This window comes from Capra hircus, chromosome 19 (genome assembly GCF_001704415.2).
Source record: "Capra hircus breed San Clemente chromosome 19, ASM170441v1, whole genome shotgun sequence".
Classification (NCBI taxonomy): domain Eukaryota; kingdom Metazoa; phylum Chordata; class Mammalia; order Artiodactyla; family Bovidae; genus Capra; species Capra hircus.
The window spans coordinates 20,248,350-20,266,671 of NC_030826.1; the positions used below are offsets into that span (position 1 = coordinate 20,248,350).

General features: G+C 49.8%; 1 protein-coding gene and 1 non-coding gene across 11 annotated transcripts in view; one reads left to right on the forward strand and one right to left on the reverse strand.

Moving 5' to 3' along the window:
• Positions 2,801 to 2,873, forward strand: TRNAV-CAC. The gene has a single exon. It is a non-coding gene; the product is annotated as a tRNA-Val (tRNA).
• MYO18A (myosin XVIIIA) overlaps positions 13,359 to 18,322 on the reverse strand; it is a 101,425-nt gene continuing 96,461 nt past the window's right edge. For all 10 annotated transcript variants that reach the window (XM_018064338.1, XM_018064337.1, XM_018064343.1 and 7 more), the window contains one exon: positions 13,359 to 15,114. Coding sequence is in view for 4 of the 10 variants with exons in the window: in XM_018064343.1 (XP_017919832.1) it covers positions 14,970 to 15,114 (145 nt within the window). In the remaining 6 variants the exon portion in view is untranslated. The remainder of the gene's footprint in view (positions 15,115 to 18,322) is intronic.

The window sequence follows — 18,322 nt, forward strand, 5'->3', positions numbered from 1 at the left end:
AGACCTGATGCAGCCAAATAAATACTTCAAAAAAATGGTTAAGATAGTATATTGTATGTTATGTATATTTTACCACAATTTTAAAACGTGGGGCCCTTCCCTGATGGTCCTGTGGATAAGAATCTACCTGCCAATGCAAGGGACAAGGGTTTGATCCCTGGTCCAGGAAGATTCCACATGCCATGGAGGCAACTAAGCCCGTGTGCCACAGCTACCAAGCCCATGCTCTAGAACCCACGTGCTGCAACTATTGAAGCCTGTGCGCCAAGAACATGTGCTCTGCAACAAGAGAAACCGCTGCCATGAGAACTCCATGCACCGCAACAGAGTAGCCCCCACTCACCACAACTTCATTCACACAGCAACGAAGACCCAGCACAGCCAAAAATAAGGTAATAAATAAAAATGTTTAAAAAGGGGATAATAATACTGACCAACTCTAAAGGAGTGTGTGAGGATCAAATAAGGTCATTCATTCCACACACAAATATTTGTGGCTTCTGTTCTGTGCCAGGCACTATGCTAGGCATGGTGGATGTACCTATGAATAAAACAATCGATGGCAATCTCTACTCTTGTGGTGTTTATAGCCCAGTGAGGAGAAGACATGTAGCTAATGCTTTCGTGCTTGTGCTCACATTCAGTCATGTGCAACAGTTTGTGACTCCATGGACTGTAGCCCTCCAGGCCCTTCTGTCCATTGAATGTTCTAGGCAAGGATATGGGAGTGGGTTGCCATTTCCTTCTCCAGGGGATCTTCCCCACCCACGGATCGAACCCACGTCTCTTACATCTCCAGCATTGGCAGGTGGATTCTTTTACCACTGAGCCTCCTGGGAAGCCTATGTAAATAATACATATGAATAGATTGTATTGTACATTAGATGGTGACAAATGTGTTGGGGGAAAAGCAGAGCAGAGTGGGGAAGATAGAGAATGCTGGGGGAAGGCTTGCCCTTTTGGATGGTGGTCAGGGTGAGACTCATTGCAGACTTGGAGGAGAGGGGAATGCATCCGGCAGATACCAGGATGTCTGTAAGAGCACATGGTGAATTGTAAAGCAAGGTATTGTGTTATTACTAAGAGAGAGATGAGGTACAGACAGGGATCAGGGTAAGATCCTGCCAGCTCCTCAGCCAGCAAAGTTGGGGAGAAAGGATGCTGGGGCTCTCTCTCTCCTTGTTCCATGGCTGCCCTCCACTCCCTCTGCCTCTGCTTCTCTCAGGGCCACCCTCCTCCCCCAGCCAGCTGCTGCAGCTCCCCTTCCAAAATATCTAGTCTTATTCAGCTTGCTGGTGACAGCGAAAGGAGGGGACCAGTGTCTAGAGGAGGCTGAGAAAGGACAAGTGGGGGACGCTGACAAGCCCTGCATGAGCTGGCGAAGGCCCTTTACAAATGAGCCAGGGTGTCCTAGAAACAGAGTGCAGGCGGGGGCGGGGGCCGGGGCGCGCGGGTGTGTGTGGGAGGGGTGAGGTCAGGGCAGAGTGGAGAGAAGCAGGAATTGGATAAGAGGAGGCTGGCAACACGCAGGCCAGGGAGGCAGGCGAGGACCTGCAGGGATGTGCACACAGCCCAAGTGGGAGGAACTGAGTATCTCTCATGGGGCGTGGGCTGGGGCCATGGAGGGGAGGAGAGTCTATGGCTATGGAGTAGAGGACTAGCCCTCGTAGATGGGCTCGGAGGGCCAACTTGAGGGTTTTAGTAACACTGAAGGATTTGCCAAGCAGACCTGCCAGCATTATCTCCCTGCCTCCCTTCTGCTTGAGCGTGGCCAGGCATCCACTTTCCAGCAGAAACCCTGCCTATCTTCAAGATGGGAGAAAATCAAAATAAATTGGGCAGGCAGGAAGAGACCTCTGGAAGGGCAACTGGGGTCCACATGAGCTGCAGGGGAGAGATAAGGGCAGCAAAGAGAAAGAGGCCGGCATGGTTGCCAACCAGACTAAGGCAAACAGAGGCAGGCTAAAAATAGATTGGGGGTGGGGAGGGAGGAGAGGCAGTCCAGAAAAGAAGGGAAAGCACAGGCAATCGATGCCATTGCGACTCTGACCCAATTCTTCATCTCTCAGCCTCACCATCTGAAAAATGAGGAGGTGATGGGGGAAAAGGGAAAGACTGGTACAGAGGGGAGTCAGGGGAAAGTAATTTGAGTCCTAAGACCTAGGCAACTAACTGTGCGGTACAAATTAATAGTGCCAATGCGGAAAAGAGAAGGTATGTGGTGTAGTTGATACAAGTGAGAACCTAATTGGAGTTTGGTTGGGTTTTAAACCACGACAGGTTAAAGGTCTTAAGGAGTGTGATTCTAATTCGGACTGAGGTTCACCTGCTTAGAAAGGTAAGCAGGAGAACAAGATGGCGGGGGAGTAGGTGGACATGGAGTGCCTCTCTCTCCACGGATACATCAGGAATACACCTTCAGACAAAGAAGTGCACGCAGAACACCAGCGGAGAGCAGACAGGAGTGCCTGAAGAGCGAAAAAGAACATACAGAACCATGCAGAACTCGAGATCGAGCCCTGAGCCTTTGGAGTGGGAGCACTGACTCCAAGACCCTAGACTACCAGAGGACTAACCCTAGGGAGTATCAAATACTGAGAACTCACACAAAAGAAGCCACTGCAATACAAACTGCAGCATCACCCTACCACCAGTAGCACCCTGTGCAGGGCGCCTCAACTAGACAACAAACAAAAATAGAAAGATAAGAGGAGGCAACAAGGGTGAGCTAATACAGGGACAGTAGGCTGGAGTGACTTGACGCTTGCATTTTACTTCTCAAAAGAGTGATTAAAAGACTTCCCTGGTGGTCCAGTGGTTAAGACTCTGTTCTCACAATGCAGGGGGCCCAGGTTCAATCCCTGGTCAGAGAACTAGATCCAACATGCCGAAACTAAGAGTTTGCATATCACAACAAAGATTGAAGATCCCACGGGTACCAATTAAGACCCGGCACAGTTAAATAATTTCTTTTTTTCTAAAAGAGTGAGTAAAGAGAATTTGGTTATTGGATATTCTATTTCAATGATGGGCTTCCTCTTGCTTGCAGCAAGAGGGATTTAGGTTAGACCTCAGGAAATCCACCCAATCACTAAGTAAACAGATTTGTGAGATATTAAAACATGTATATAAGCACTGTTAGGGTTTTCTTTCCTTGGAAATCTTTAGAAATAAGAAGTCCATCTATTTGGGCCTGTATAGTCTCACCTGATGGACTTCCCAGGGGGCTCAGTGGTGAAGAACTCATCTGCCAATGCAGGAGACTTAGGAGGCATGGGTTCGATCCCTGGGTTGGGAAGATCCCCTGGAGCAGGAAATGGCAACGCACTCCAGTATTCTTGCCTGGAAAATTCCATGGACAGAGACGCCTGACAGGCTATCATCCATGGAGTCCCAAAGAGTCAGACACGACTGAGTGACTGAGCACATACACAATCTTGCTTGAAGGCCAGGACCTCCCAACAAGCCTCAGGAAGACTTGTGGCTAGAAAGCAGGTAGAGTCTGAAATGAGATTCTGGGCAGGGCAAATGAATGTAAGCTCCTGAGGGGAGAGGGGAGGCAGAAGGCAGGCTGGATCTGTCAGGCAGGAAGAAGCAGCGGGGACAAGGGGCAGGATTCTAACATGCAGGACCCAGTGGCATTTACATAACTTTGAATAATGAATAAGCCCAGCTCTGGGGCTCCAAGTCAGCGTGTTCATCTGCATCTTTATTAGGCTTTATAAATGATTCAGCTCCCTACCCCTTCCCCCCTGCCCCTGCCCAGCCTGCCCCAAGCATCAGGGTAGTTGATTGCTCATTATTCTAGACTAGGTTTGTTTCACCAACAGTCAGTGAGGCATGGAGCAGGGGGACACAGGAGGGAGGAAGAAATCTGAAAGGCGGAGCAAAGTGGAGGGGCAGGGTGGGTGAGCAGAGGCAGGAAGACTATGAATATCGATGTGGGCATAATTCTTTAAAATGCTCCTGGGGCCAACATCTTCAGGAGAGAAAGGTTTCTTAGACTCCCCCAAAAGTGCTGGGTTCAAGTCCCACTCAGTCCCCAGTTTCCCTTACATCTGCTGCCAAGCCCCCAGCAGGCTTCTCTCTCAGCTCCAATGCAGCACAGAGCCACTTAAGCAGTCAAATGAGAACTGCCCCTAGGGAAGTTCTCACTTTTTCCTGAGGCAGGGATTTTGCTATTTTCACACACACAAAAAATCTGCTATGCTTGCAAGGCAAGAACAGACACCAGGCATATTAGGAGAGAAAGTGGTAGGAACAGGTCTACATGGTACGTGAATCAGTAGAGAAAAGGAATTCTCGTGTCCATTGAGAGTTGGAGCCCACCTGGAAAGAGGAGCCTGGAAAATACACACCTCCAGGTTAGACATGTGAATGCCAACTGCTCTGGTCTATTGGCTGGAGGTGGGAGAAGTATTTAACAGCCTGGATGAGAAGGAATTGGCAGGAAACTGATAGGGGGGAAGGTAAAGCATTTCTCAACCCTGGCTGCACATTAAAACCATCAAGAGAGCTTTAAAAAATATGATGTTTGGGCCCCACCCAAGGCCAATTAAATCAGAATCCCCAAGAGAGAAGGCCCTGGGCACAGGAGTAGTTCTTAAAAAGCTCCTCAGTGTTGTTTGAATCCTGATTTTTCCAGTAGTCACATATGAATGTGAGATTTGGACCATAAAGAAGGCTGAGTGCTGAAGAATTGATGCTTTTGAACTGCGGTGCTGGAGAAGACTCTTGAGAGTCCCTTGGACAGCAAGGAGATCAAACCAGTCAATCCTAAAGGAAATCAACCCTGAATATTCATCGGAAGGACTGATGCTGAAGCTGAAACTTCAATAATTTCACCACCTGATGCTTAGAACTGACTCATTGGAAAAGACCCTAGTGATGGGAAAGACTGAGGGCAGGAGAAGAGGGTGACAGAGGAGGAGATGGTTGGATGGCATCACTGACTCAATGGACATGAGTTTGAGCAAACTCTGGGAGATAGCGAAAGACAGGGAAGGCTGGTGTGCTGCAGTTCATGTGGTCGCAGATAGACACAACTGAGTGACTGAGCAACAACTTTGTATATATACACATATAATTATATATAAATTAATTATACATATAAATAATATATAAAACTAATATAATTAGTAATATGTACAATCAGGAAAATGTAAACATTGCTTGGATATTTGGTACTAAGGAATTACTGATAACTTTTTAATGGTGTGATAAGAGTATTGTGGTTACATTTTAAGGAGTCATTTTCTTTTTCTCTAAGGGAGAGACACTAAACAAATATCTTCCATAGGTGTATGTGTGTGTGTGTGTATGTGTGCTCAGTCACAAAGTGATATATCTGAAAAGTGAAAGTGTTAGTCGTTCAGTAATGTCTGATTCTTTTCTATCTCATGGCCTGTAGCCCTCTAGGTTCCTCTGTCCATGGAATTCTCCAGGCAAGAATACTGGAGTGGGTAGCCATTCCCTTCTCCAGGGGATCTTCCCAACCCAGGGACTGAACCCGAGACTCCTGCATTGCAAGCAGATTCTTTACCATCTGAGCCACTAGGGAAACATATGATATATCTGGGGTGTGCTTTAAAATAATCCAAGGGTTTAGATGAAGCAAGATTCATTCCTTGTTGAAAACTGTTGAAGCCGTTTGATAGATAAAGCTCATTATACTATGTTTTTCACTGTTTGTATACAAAACAAAAACAGTTCCGTGAGCGTTTCTAACATACAGCAAGGTGAGAACCACAGAGTCAGGCACTCAGCAGGATGGGGGCCACCATGACACCTCAGTGGCATGACCAGCTTTAAAGGAGACTATGTTTGTGGGGCCCTAAACGACAGGTAAGAGCTGTGTTCTCCATAGTCCTATTCTTCAGGCAGAGTCACAGGGACCACTTGGGGGGAACCATAGCTGGCAGTTAGAGATGCACTGGGGTGTCCAAGAGCTCTGGCTTTTCCTCCAGGCCAGCACAGCTTCTGGAGACTCGGAGTCCCTCTAAACTCTGAGCATCAGGCCAGGAGGTTGGACCAAAGGGTATCTGAGGCACACAGAGCAAGCCATCAATCCAACTCTTCTCTCTCAATCCTTGCCCTCTCTTGACTGACTCCACAGGAGCCAGACCCCAGTTTCAGCCAGCAACCCCGCCGCCCTTCCCGCCCCACACCAGCCGTCACCATTGCTTCCCAGCGCTGTCACTCCCCCGACGGGCTCATCTGCCTCTGTCAGGGAACATTAGCCCAGCAGACTTCATCAAGGACGTGAGGGGAGGCTGAACACAGGGGAGGCTGAACACCAGTGCGCAGAAGTACGGGACCCTGGGCAGCCATCCCCAAGCGGCTGCCGGCGGAACTGTCTGAGCTGCTGAGAGATTCGTGGGTAGCTTGATCTCATTTGCATATCACTTCTTCAACGAACACATTCACAAGAAACCCAGATTCTCAGTTTTCTACTTTCCCCGACAGGTTGGCTCTCCTCACACTTGTCCCTGAAAGGGACCAACCATTCCACGTTCTCCATATGCTCTTGGGAAATAACTTACCTTGGCTTGGAGCAAGGTATTTCCCTGGCCTCTGCCCCGCCCTGCCCTGCCCTGCCCTCGCCCCGCCCATGCCCCGCCCATTCCCCCGCCCCGTTCTCAACCCTGCCCCGCCCTCGCCCCGCCCCCACCTCCACCGGCAGAACCGCCAGCTCCACCATCGCTCTCAGCTTGGGGCTCTCTCTCTCTTCTCCGCTCCATTACCTTCCCCTGATGGCCTCTAGGGGCTGGGGAAGGCAGAGAGTTGGAGGGGGTCTATTTAAGAGATTTTTGGAATCTGTGCCTGCGCATCACCCGCTGCCATGAGTTATTTCAGCGCCGATGTTTGTCTCGAGCTGATTATTCCAGCCCGAGAACAGGTGGAGCAGCCTGCGGTGGCTTATTCGTCAGCCAAGGCCATCTGTTCCCAACAAGCTGAGATTTGTAGCTGATTTCTACTGGGGAGCAAGGAGTGGGGGCAGGGAGGGAGACGAAGATCACCTCCGAGCCCCAGGAGACTTACTCCTCCCAGACCTTCCGTGAGGTCTCAACCCTCTAGTCCTCCCCTTCTAAAACCAATACCTTCTCGTTTTTCTCAGAGAACTCACCTATCACTTGACTCTGAAATAGCGAAAATACTTTTTCCTTAAGGGGCTAAACCTTCTTCGATGGAGTCAGGTATGAGAAGCAGGAATCCATTAACCGGGCACAGTCTGGCCATTGAGTCATGTCCACCCTTACAGATTTTTTTTTTTTTTAATATGTAACTGAGACACAAATATCCTAAATGACCTTTTTGATTCTTGGCTTCTCACCCCACTCCATCACTGGTCCCTGCATCAACACGTGTCTCCTTGTCTAAACCTGTCACCTGCAGGGCTTCAGGCAGCATGGGAGGCTATGTCTGGAGGCTCTTCTCACCCCTCCCCCGCTGCTCCTCTTCCTTAAATACCCTGTTCAAGTTCCACCCTCCAATCTGTTCCTCTTCCAGCTTCCACTCGCAGCCATGCCAAGAGATGCCTGCTGCTTTAAGAATGGCTTTCCCTGAGCAAGGGAGCTAAGCAGTTTCTAAGCAGCTTTGCCACATGGTTTACCCTCCACGGCTACTATTTCTATCTCTGCAGTGCTGGGAAAGACATTCCTCTTAGAGTCACACTAATATGACTAATTGGGGGCCTTCTTTGGTTTCTGACACATACACATCTGTACTGACTTAAAAGAGAAATTGTATGAAAACTTTTATTTCAAGCACAGAGACTTCATCTAGAATCCCACGTGCCCAAATAAAGCTATTTCTAGTTTTCAGAAGTCTCATCTAATATTTATCTGTGTTTTCACATGTACTTTTGTCATGTGGACATGTTCCCTTAGAAACCCATTCACAGAGCTTCAGAGTGCCTCACTACTCAGTTGGTTTTCTAGGCTTATTTTGCCAGTTTGAGGGAGCAGGAGCTCCTTTTCTGCTATTAAATTCTGCCCAATGGCTGAGTAAATGGTCCACTGGAAGGACCAGCCTCCACAGATGAGCAGCTGGACATGCAAAGGCAGACCATGGCCCCTTGCTCCTAGTGCACAACCTTCCAGGGCACTGCCATTCACTAGGGTCAATCCCCCTGCTCTCCAGAGGACGGCGGGGGCCAGAAGCAGCCCTTAAGCAAGGATGCCAACCTGCAACTGATGCCAGTTCCCAGGATTAAATATGAGTCACGAGGCTTATTTCATCACATACAGTTTTATATTTGCCTGGTTATCAGTTGTTGACCTGTCTTTCAAAGAGGTAATATTTCTAAAACTACTGGCTGTGTTCCCATACCAGGATTTTTTTTTTTTTCCACTTTCAAATTCCCTAGTGTCCTCTCTTCCCCAAATCCATTTGCTTCTTTTTCTAATCCAGTTAGATCATATAGATGTGGCATAAAACATATAAAAATTTATTAAAATGTGGAAACTCTTTGACTCTTAAACCACCTCAAATATAATTTGCCTGGGTAATGTCAAAACTTAATATCTTTTTTTGCGGTTTTTTTCCGTAAAGCTGTCATAGCTGGCTTTTGATATCTAAAGCAAATTCTATATGCACATTTAAGTATTCCTCTGGGAGATTTATGTCACTGACTTCAATTGCGAAGCACACATCCTTTTTGGAATCTCCGTCATGTATATGACCCATCACTGGCGCTTATGCTACAGAAGGCTCGATTTCTCTGTAAAATTCCTTCTAAATAAACCTAGCATCCTTGTTAACTCCAAAATGGCTATTGCTCTGAAAATCACTCCTCCCAGATGGAATCCCAGAGAATGGTCTGGATTGTTCCATTGTACTGTAATGAAATTAGATTGAGGTGCCTAGAGATTCAAATATGCATTCCAGGCCATGTGGAACATCGTTGGCACCGTGTTCTTGAAGCACAAATGTGATCACACATGGGGGATGCTCTGAGAATTGTAAGGAGCAACACAAATGTGAGGTTGACATTTCCCCACCCCCACCTCCCCAAATTGTCAGAAAGTGCTTCCTTCCTAAGGGCAGGCCTTGGTGAATACCAGGCACACAGCTACTTGAGAGGAGGATCGTGACAGCAGTTCTTGGTTTTCTCGCTTCTCCCTTTATCCTCTGACAAAGCCAGAGTAGCTCGGGATGCCTGACCAGTTGCTGGAGCCAAGCTGAGGTCCCTGCTAGGACAGACGTCATCCTCCCTGAGCCTGTTTCCTCAGGGGAAGGACACTTTACGGAGCTGTGACAAAGGTTAAGGGCGATTATGAAGTGCTTAACTACTGGGGACATAGTGCTCACGATGGTTATATTGGTTGAGCCCTCCTCATCCTCCGCAACACTCCTGACAGGTGAGGCTGGGCTACATCAGCCTCAATTCCCGCCGAGGATTTCCAGAAGCCCTTAAAAGGGCGGAAAACAGTACTATCGGGTTGCTGAGCGAGGGAACCGGTCCTTAGGCTTCTGGAACCCTTCAAAGGCATCGCTGACTGGCTCGGTCCTGTCATTGGCCCCTTAAAGGGCGTGGCTTTCGGAAAAGGGGCGGGGGAACCTCCAGACGGGGGCAGAGCCAGAGGTCTCAGGCTCCTGAGGCCGGGGTAATACAAATAAAATTTGTATATACTAATATTCCCAGGTTCGCCGTGAACCTGGAGGGCGCCAGCCTGGACGCGCAGAACCCGCCATTAGAAAGGAAAAGAAATGAAGAGGACGCGGAGGCGCATCTGGGCTGCTGAACCGAGCCAAGCCCAGACAGCCTCGCGCTGGGGGAAGACATCTGTCCCCAGCCCGCGGGTCTCGAGGCCCCACTAGCGCTACCCGTTGGTTCCTCGGGCCCCACACTGCAGGTGATGAAGAGGTGGGAGTGAGGTTCTGTTGGCAGCATTGAGGGGTTCTGTACGAACCTAGGAGCCAAAAGCTTCTTGCCAGTTAGTCCACTTTGTTTTACAGATGGAGAAACTGAGGTTCAAGAGGTCAAGGCCTTTCTCCAAGGTCTCAGTGCTGGTGGCAGAAGCGTTCAGTTTAGCACTGGTTTTGTTTTCATGAGGGTCTGTGAACACCACTCTGTAGGTAAAGAAAAGCAGTAACCCCAAATGCAGCAGAACTTTGTATATTACCAAGATGTCCTGGACTGCCCATCAGCCTGGAGGACGTAGAAAAGACTTCCTGGGGAAAGATGAAAGGCATTGGGGTGGCAGCCAGTGGCAGGAGCAGGCAATGACAAATTATCATAGGCTGGTCTGCAATAGGTTGCTATATAAGAGGTGATGAAATGTTACAACTTCCCTGAGAACCAGTTCAGAGGAAATGAAAGTGGAATGGAAAGCATAAAGGTTAGATTTAAGGCAGCACTTTCTCCCAGGGGTGATAATGGGGCGCTTTGTTCAGTGACCAGAGAAAGCTGTGGACTCGTCCTGTCTCTCCCACTTCTGAGGCCTTTGGGAATCCATTTTCCTCCTGTCCCATGTGGGCCTGCTTGGAGGACAGGAAGGAATGATTGACTTTGAAAAGTCCCCATCACTCAGGTAGGAGGTCCTTCCCCCATGAGCCTCTTGGGCTCCTTGCTGAGGGGGAGGACAGCAGACGCAGGCTCCAGGGCCCTGCGGGGGGGAGGGGGGAGGAAGCAGCAGTCATGGCATCTCTTGCAACATACTCTCTGCCAAATTGATTCAAATTGGCTTGGGTATGAACATATGATTAAAGGAGCGGCGCGATTCATTTATCAGGAGAGATTAAAGAGCGGCATCTGCGCAGCCTAGCTGGGGGACAATTAAGGAGCAAATCGCTAAGTGTCTGTGCCACCAGGCATGGGGGCGGGGCCTGGGGGAAGGACAACAGGGATGTCTGCCAAGAGGACACAGGACAAAAGGAAGTGGTTGGGGAATCACCACGTGCTGCTGTTGTCTCTGGGCACAGACTGGGCACCATGGGGAGCCTCACAGGGCTTTGGGCGCCCCTATGCCTCTTATCCAGGAGTCAGAGCAGTCCCGGGGGTCTGAGATTACAGAGGAGGATCTAGCGAGGCGGCTTCGAGCCTGGCACAGGGACAGATTTGCTGTCTGTTTTGTGGGAATCACTTACATCTTAGGGACCAAGGCGACCTTGAGTGTACAGGTGGGGGCAGGAGCTTAGAGAGCTCAGATGGGCTTTGATGGCCTTGCAGTTCCTGGGGCTCCCCTAGGGAGTTTGGTGCAGAGGGAACTGCCCCCTTCCCAGTCTGGAGCCCAGCACACTGGCCAAGATGCTTCACTGCATCTTGGAGAAGTGTTGGTCATGTGAGGTGATGTCCAGCTTCCCTGGACACCCTGCAGAGCTCCCCATCACCACCTAGCATTCCCTTTGCTAGGGCCTTTGCTTAAGTTTTTTCTTCCCAGGACACCTGTACAGTAATATCTATCTGTAGAAGTGCGTGAGTGCATGTGAGCCGAGTTTTTAGTTGTGTCCAACTCTTTGTGACCCTGTGGACTGTAGCCTGCCAGGCTCCTGTGTCCATGGGATTCCCCAGGCAAGAATACTGGAGTGGGGTACTGTGCCCTCCTCCAGGGGATCTTCCTGACCCAGGGATCGAACCTGCATCTTTTACAACCCCTGCATTGGTGGGCAGGTTCTTTACCTGTAGTGCCACCTGGGAAGTGCAGTCCTTTATTCAAGTGCCAGCTCAAAATACCAGCTCCTTTTAGAAGCCTTCCCAGTTCCTGACCCTCCTCTCTCAGTGACAGTGTCTCCTCTTATAACATGCCCAAAGCAACTTCTTTGTCCTTTTATGTCTCATGTAATTATTTCCAAAGGGGTCTGCCCTAGCCCTAATCCATGAGCCCCTGGAGGACAAACACTATGTTTTACTCCTCTCTACTCACCCAAAAGGAAAAGGAAAGTGAAGTCTGACTCTGCGATCCCATGGACTGTAGTCTACCAGGTTCCTCTGTCCATAGGATTTTCCAGGCAAGAGTACTGAAGTGGGCTGCCATTTCCTTCTCCAAGGGATCTTCCTGACCCAGGGATCGAACCCGGGTCTCCCGCATTGTGGGCAGTCGCTTTATCATACTCACCCAAACCTTGTACATATTAGGAGGTGTGGTACATATTTTCTGTGTCTAACTCCTCTATTAGAATATCCACTTCATGCAGGCAGGACCTCATCCTGCCCCAGCATTTAGAACAGTGTCCAGATGACAGCCAGGCAGTCATGAAATATTTGACTGTTGAATGAATGAGCAGATGAATAATACATATTTTCTGACTTGAACAGATCCCTCTGCCCCAGGCCAGGCTATCAGAGGTTGATGCTGGGACTTTCTCTCAATAATTAATCAGAGGCCCAAATCAGTGTGGGTGAGCAGAGTTGGGATCTTGCCTGTAGGTAGCAGCAACTTTTGTCACACTAGTTCCTTGGAAGTAAAAAATGCACCAAGCTAGCTGAAAGCAGGAGTAAAAGATGTGAATGACAGAACTGAACATGAAGAGTCAGCAGTTAAAAAACAACGCTGTAACTTCACTTCTACTGCCTTCTGTATTCAACCTTCAGGGCAGTTTCTTTCATTCAAGATAGAGCCACATCACACTTCACTCCCGTTTATTTTGGGGATGACTCCCCCTACCCTTTCCCTTTCTTGCCCATTTCTAGATGCCTGACATCAGCAGTAGGCCTGTCTGATATCTTTTCTTGCCTACTTGTCCAAACCAGGGGAGCCTGATTGACCAGCTGTAAATATGCATGCAGGGATTATAACTGGTCATATTACAAGAAGTAGAGAAGGAGGAGGGTCATTTGTTTCTTGCCCTTTTGCATGAGCTGTCTCTCAGCTGTCAGGGAAGGGACCAAGTGTGGATTGGGACATGCAGGCAGGGATTGAGCAGGGTGGAGAAGCCAGCACACCCAGCCTATTCAAGCTGCCCTCTGGCCCATGGGATGGGAGGTCAGAGAGGCTTCTGCCAAGTATTGATCAGAAAGTCATCTTTGGGACTTCCCCTGGTAATCCAGTGGCTAAGAATCTGCCTGCCAATGCAGGGGACACAGTTCGATCCCTGGTCTGGAAAGATTCCACATGCTGTGGGGGAACTAAGCCTGTGTGCTCTAGAACCCGTGCTCTGAAACAACAGAAGCCACTGCAATGAGAAGCCTGAGCACCCCAACTGGAAATTAGCTAGCCGCCACTCACCACAACTAGAGAAAGCTCGAGCACAGCAACGAAGACCCAGCACAGCCAAAAATAAAAAAGTGTTTTAAAAAATCTAATAAACGCAGTATTGTAAAGTAAAATGAAGTAAAAATTTAAAATAAAAAAATAAATAAAATACTAATAGTGATGATCACACACACACACAAAATCTAATAAACCTTTGCATCCTTAAAAAGGAAGATAGGATTTCTGTAATTGGCAAGATTTAACAATCAGAGTAACCTCAACATTCCCAAGCGGAGGCCAGGGTAGGACAAGACCTGGACGGCTCTGCCAACCTGAATTACAATCCTCGGGTTTTTAAAACAGAAGGGAGGTTTATGTCTTTCTTGACCGGTTCTCTCACCCACTGCCTCTGCCTGCTCCAGATGACCTGCCAAAGCTCTCTAAGTGGCACTGGTCTGACACGGCAGCGGGTCAGAGGCCAGGGTGACTCCCCAGGTCCTCAGCAGCAGCATCGCTCTGCTCCCATGTGCCGACCCTGGACTTTACTGAGCCTGAAGGAACAGGAAGGAAAACTGGCAGTGCCAGGAGAAAAAGGACGTTTATTTCCATACATCAGGTAAATGGGGAGGAGCGCACAGCCCAGTGAGTACAAACCAATTGCCGGAGAGAAGAGGGGGACAGCAGATGGGAGCAGCGCCAGGCACTGCCCTTGGGCCCCCATGTCTGGAGGTGTTGGTGGGATGATCTTTGTGGGGGGGGGGCGCGGGGAGCTGGGACTGTCAGTCCCCATGTTGTCATGTCTGGGATAAGTGTGTGTGGGCAGGGCGATCAGAAGAACAAAAATGACTCAGGCTCAGGTCTCAGGGTGAGGACTTGCGTCTAATACACGTTAGTACTGACCAAAGCTTCCATCTTCAGTTTTTCCAGTCGCAAGCCCTCCACCCAAGGCCTTCCCTCTCAAGTTGAGCTTGTGATCCAGGCAACTTGGACTGAGGGGGAGGGAGGCAGTGCTTGGATAAGCCCCGAATTGGCGTAGGTGGAGCGGGTTTACTCTTAAATAGGTCATTGCACATAACACAGGGATGAGACGAAGAGGGGTGGGGGCTGGAAGTTCCTGCTGGTACGTCCACACCCCTGTCTGTGTAGGCTTGCTCAGCTTGAACCCAGAAGCACCTGAGAGTCCCTCCCCACTCGGACTCTTAAGAAGCTGGACCCAACTCTGCTCACCAGTCTCTCCAGCTGCACAGAGAAAGGCCTGCTCTCTGAAGAATAAAGATGAAGCTGAGATTCCTCTAGTCGTTCCCGGTGTGGGGAGGCGGGCCAGCTGCGGTGGCAGCCCCCCTCCCACTCTCAGGGATACAGCTGCGATGGAGAGGTTGGGTATTTAAATTAAAAAAAGTAAATAGACAGCAGGCACTGAGAAGAGAAAGCCCTCGCCCCAAGCCAAGGGGGAAGGAATTGCTGTTTCCTGCCCCAGACTCCACCCCATGGACCCAGCAACCCGAGAATGTCCCAGTAGGCAATCTGTCCACCGTCCCTGAGCGGGGCGCTGACATGGAGGTCAACCTGCTGGCTCCGTGTGGTGCCAAGCTGCCTGCCACCCACGGTGGCCCAAGGCAGGAGCAGAAAGTTCTCTTTTCAGAACTGCTCTTCCCTCCACACTTCCATGTGGAGATGTCAGATACCCACAACCTGGGAAGCCCCCAGACCGAAGAGGGTCAGGGGTCTCCCGTGCAGATCCACAGTCGGATGGGGGAGACCCGTGCCCCACGAGAGAGGCGCCCGTGGCAGCAGGAGGCGGTGGGTGGGAGGGGTCCACACCACTCCCCTGGGCTATGCGTTGGTCTCTGTCTGCTTGGCCTCTGTGTCACTGTCACTCAGATAGTTGTGGGAGTATCGGGGCCTGGAGGTGCCATCGAGAAGGTCGTGCTCATCGTCTGAACGGTCAGGGGCAAGGGACTTCCAGTAGCTGGTGGGGCTGCAGGGAGAGAGAAATGAGATCAGAGGAAGGGCGCTTTTACCTTCAGCACCTCCTCTGGTCCAAAGGAGGCCCCCCCACAACCTTGTCACAGCATTCCCCAAAGCCACAAATTGAGAAATAGAAGTGATATTCCCTGGTTTCCCCAGAAGATACTCAGAGTAGTAACAGGAAGGACATCTCTTTGATTCTGAGAACTTTCTACAACTCCAAAGAAAGCGATGCTGAAGAGCAGTGGGTCTCGAACTTGAACGTGCGTAACAATTGGCTGCGGATCCCGTGTTCTTTCCCCAAGAAGTTCTCATTTGCTAGCTCTTGGCTGAAGCCCAGGAATTCTGCATTTTCAACTCCCTCTCTGGAAGATTCTGCTACAGGCAGTGCATGGATTGCATTGACTTGGAGACTGGTGATTACAGGACTACAACCTGTCTTAGTAAAGGTTACTCCCCAAAAGATTCCTTCTAAGGAGAGGCTTTCCCCGTTGAATACTCCCAGATCATAACCATCTATTCACAAGGAATGGAAACTGAGGCTGTAGAAGCTGGCAAGACCTCTGTTTGAGGGTGGCAAAGTCATCCCTGTCTTGGTACCACAATTCAACCCCATAGTTTTCATCAGGCCACCAGGAGCCTTGCACTCTCTCCCCAACCAAGGTATGAAGAAGCATTTCTCTCTGGATGGAGCAGACTCATGGTGTCCAGCATGGATGGGATGTCACTTCCACTTCTAGTCACCTTCTCTTTTTCATCTTTTCCAAAGCCTTAGAGCACTCTTCCCCTGCCCCTCCCACCTTCGCTTCTGAACTGTAATTTCAGCACTGCTGGAGAAAAGGCAGTCCAGGGTGGCTCCACCCCTGCCAGTGCCCTGCCTCAGTGGGCCCCTGCTTCCAGATCCTAGAGAGCTTCTGCTAGGATAAACAGGAATCCTGTGATTTCAATGCCTACCATTCTGATTTAAGGATCTGAGGAAGGCCCTTGTTTACTAAACCTTTCAGAGATCTTGTATCTCTAAACTAAAACAGGAGGAAAGCGCGTTCTCCAAGAAAGAAGCACATTCTCAGCTTTTCCAACTGTGGTGAGGTAAGGATTTGATCGCTGGGTATTTCCTGTATGTGACACACTGTCCCAGACAGGCTGGATATGCTTCTTCTTCGCCATATAAAATGTCATGAGGAAGCTGGTTCAAAGAGACAAGCAGCTTGCCAAGGTCACACAGCCAGTATGTAAATCTGAAACTGGGACCTTAGGCCTCGAGCCTCTTGAGGACTCCACCTTGTCACCAGACCCGTGACCTGAAGAGAAAACGAGACGAAACCTGCATTCTCCCCACTGGCCTGGGTGAGAGCCCAGGGGGGTGTATAGGTTGGTTCCTCTCTCTCCCTGGCCCTGGGGAGAAGGAAGAGCCTGACAGAATACATGTTCAATTATGCAAAACAGTTCAGGAATGGGGCAGCCTGGTTAATAGTTATCGTATGTCTCATGAATGAATTACCATTTTTAAAGGAATCAGAATAGCACAAAATACATTTAATACAAACTAGACTGAACATAAATGAGTCTTACTTGGATGGGCCACAGGCACTTAAAGACTCTGGGGTGTCTCAGGGACAAAATTATAAAGCTCAATGAGGACTGTGCAACATAGGAAAAATTGGGGTCATTTTAGCTTTTGGATTGTTTGAATTCTGAATTAGTGGGAGCCTGATTTTATTTTCATTTTTTTTTTTTTTTAGACAGAACTTCTGGGAACCCAATGTTAAGGTCTGCTGTTGGGCAAAGGAAGGAACTGGCTTTGTGGAAAGACAGTAGGGTTATTTTAAGGGCAAAGGAGGGGATGAGGTAGATGCCAGGGCTGGGACCCAGACAAAAGTGGGGTGCTCCCTTCCTTCCTCACATGTCTCCTCAGAGTGGAGCTGCAGCCCCCACTTCCATATTCCTGTGCCTGCCAGGCAGACACCTGGATGAATGACAGCTGGGTTTCAACACCATTCCATCCAGATGCTGGGAGCAGCGGCAGAGGCAGCCGGGAGGGGTACATGCCAGGCCCCTCTCTCCCCTGCTCCCACCTTGGATGCTCCTTAGCCAGTTTCCTTTGTGGCTTCTGCAGCCACAGCTGTGACCAACAGCAGGTAGCTAGCCCCCTTCCCCAGGGCAAGAGTCAGGGCTGCAATTTGAACATTTTAACCAAATGGTTTCAAACGCTTTCCTTCCCACAAGCCAGTGTTTCCTGCTCCATGCTGTCACAAATGATTTGGTGCACAAGCTAATTCCCGCTGGGCGACCCCAGGGTGGCAGTCCCCTCCCCTACCCTTTGCTGTGATGCTTTCCTGTTCAGAATTCTCAAAGGTCCCCATCACCCGGTGGGAAGCTAAACCACTCAGCCCCTGCCCCAACTCTTCACAGTTTATTTGCCCAAAGCCAGTTCCCCCTGAGTCCAACTAGGTCCTCTCTCCCCCAGCCCTTCTCTTGCCAGCTCTGTATTGGTTGGTTAGCTTCTGGCTTGGTGCCCACTCTCCCCGCAGTGAATCCAACCCTTGTTGGAGGCGGTGATGTGTAGGGTTTCAGGACTACTCCTGTGTTCCTGGTGGACAAAAAGGGCTGTGCTGGTGGCTGAAGGAAGAAATAGGTTGTATGTATTTTTGTCCTTGCTGGGTCAACGGTGACGACGGACTGAGTCACGGGGTCTGCAGTCCACCAGCTGCTGGGCAGTGTGGGATGGCCTGGCTAGGCCCCTGTCTCCCTCTTCAGGTATTAGTGCAGTGCTCAGAAGGGCCTGGGCCCCTCTGCTTCCCAAACCTCCCGTCACAGCCCATCAGCTGACTTCCTGCGCTGGGGCAGTAGGGCATTCAGCAGGGCGGTTGAGTGGAAAGCTGCGATGGTCACAATATCATGACCCCTGCCTTTTCTCACTGCGGTGCTGACAACAGCTCCCTAGAACAACTGAGATGCTTCCTGCTCCTCCCGGAGCATCCTGCAACCATCTGGCACAGGCAGGAAGCCACAGAGCAGGTCTAAGTCCAAGGGCTTGGTTCTGGACCAACTCAGGGCCCACAGAATCTGAGTTGGCCACGAGCCTGGTCTGGGTTCAGGTTCCACCTCCCCCATGCTGTCTCCCCAAACCCATCCCATCACCATCTCCAAGCAGCTGCAAGTAACATTCGCTTTCACAGTCTCCGTTCCTTAAAACGAAACTGGTCCCCTTTGGTAGA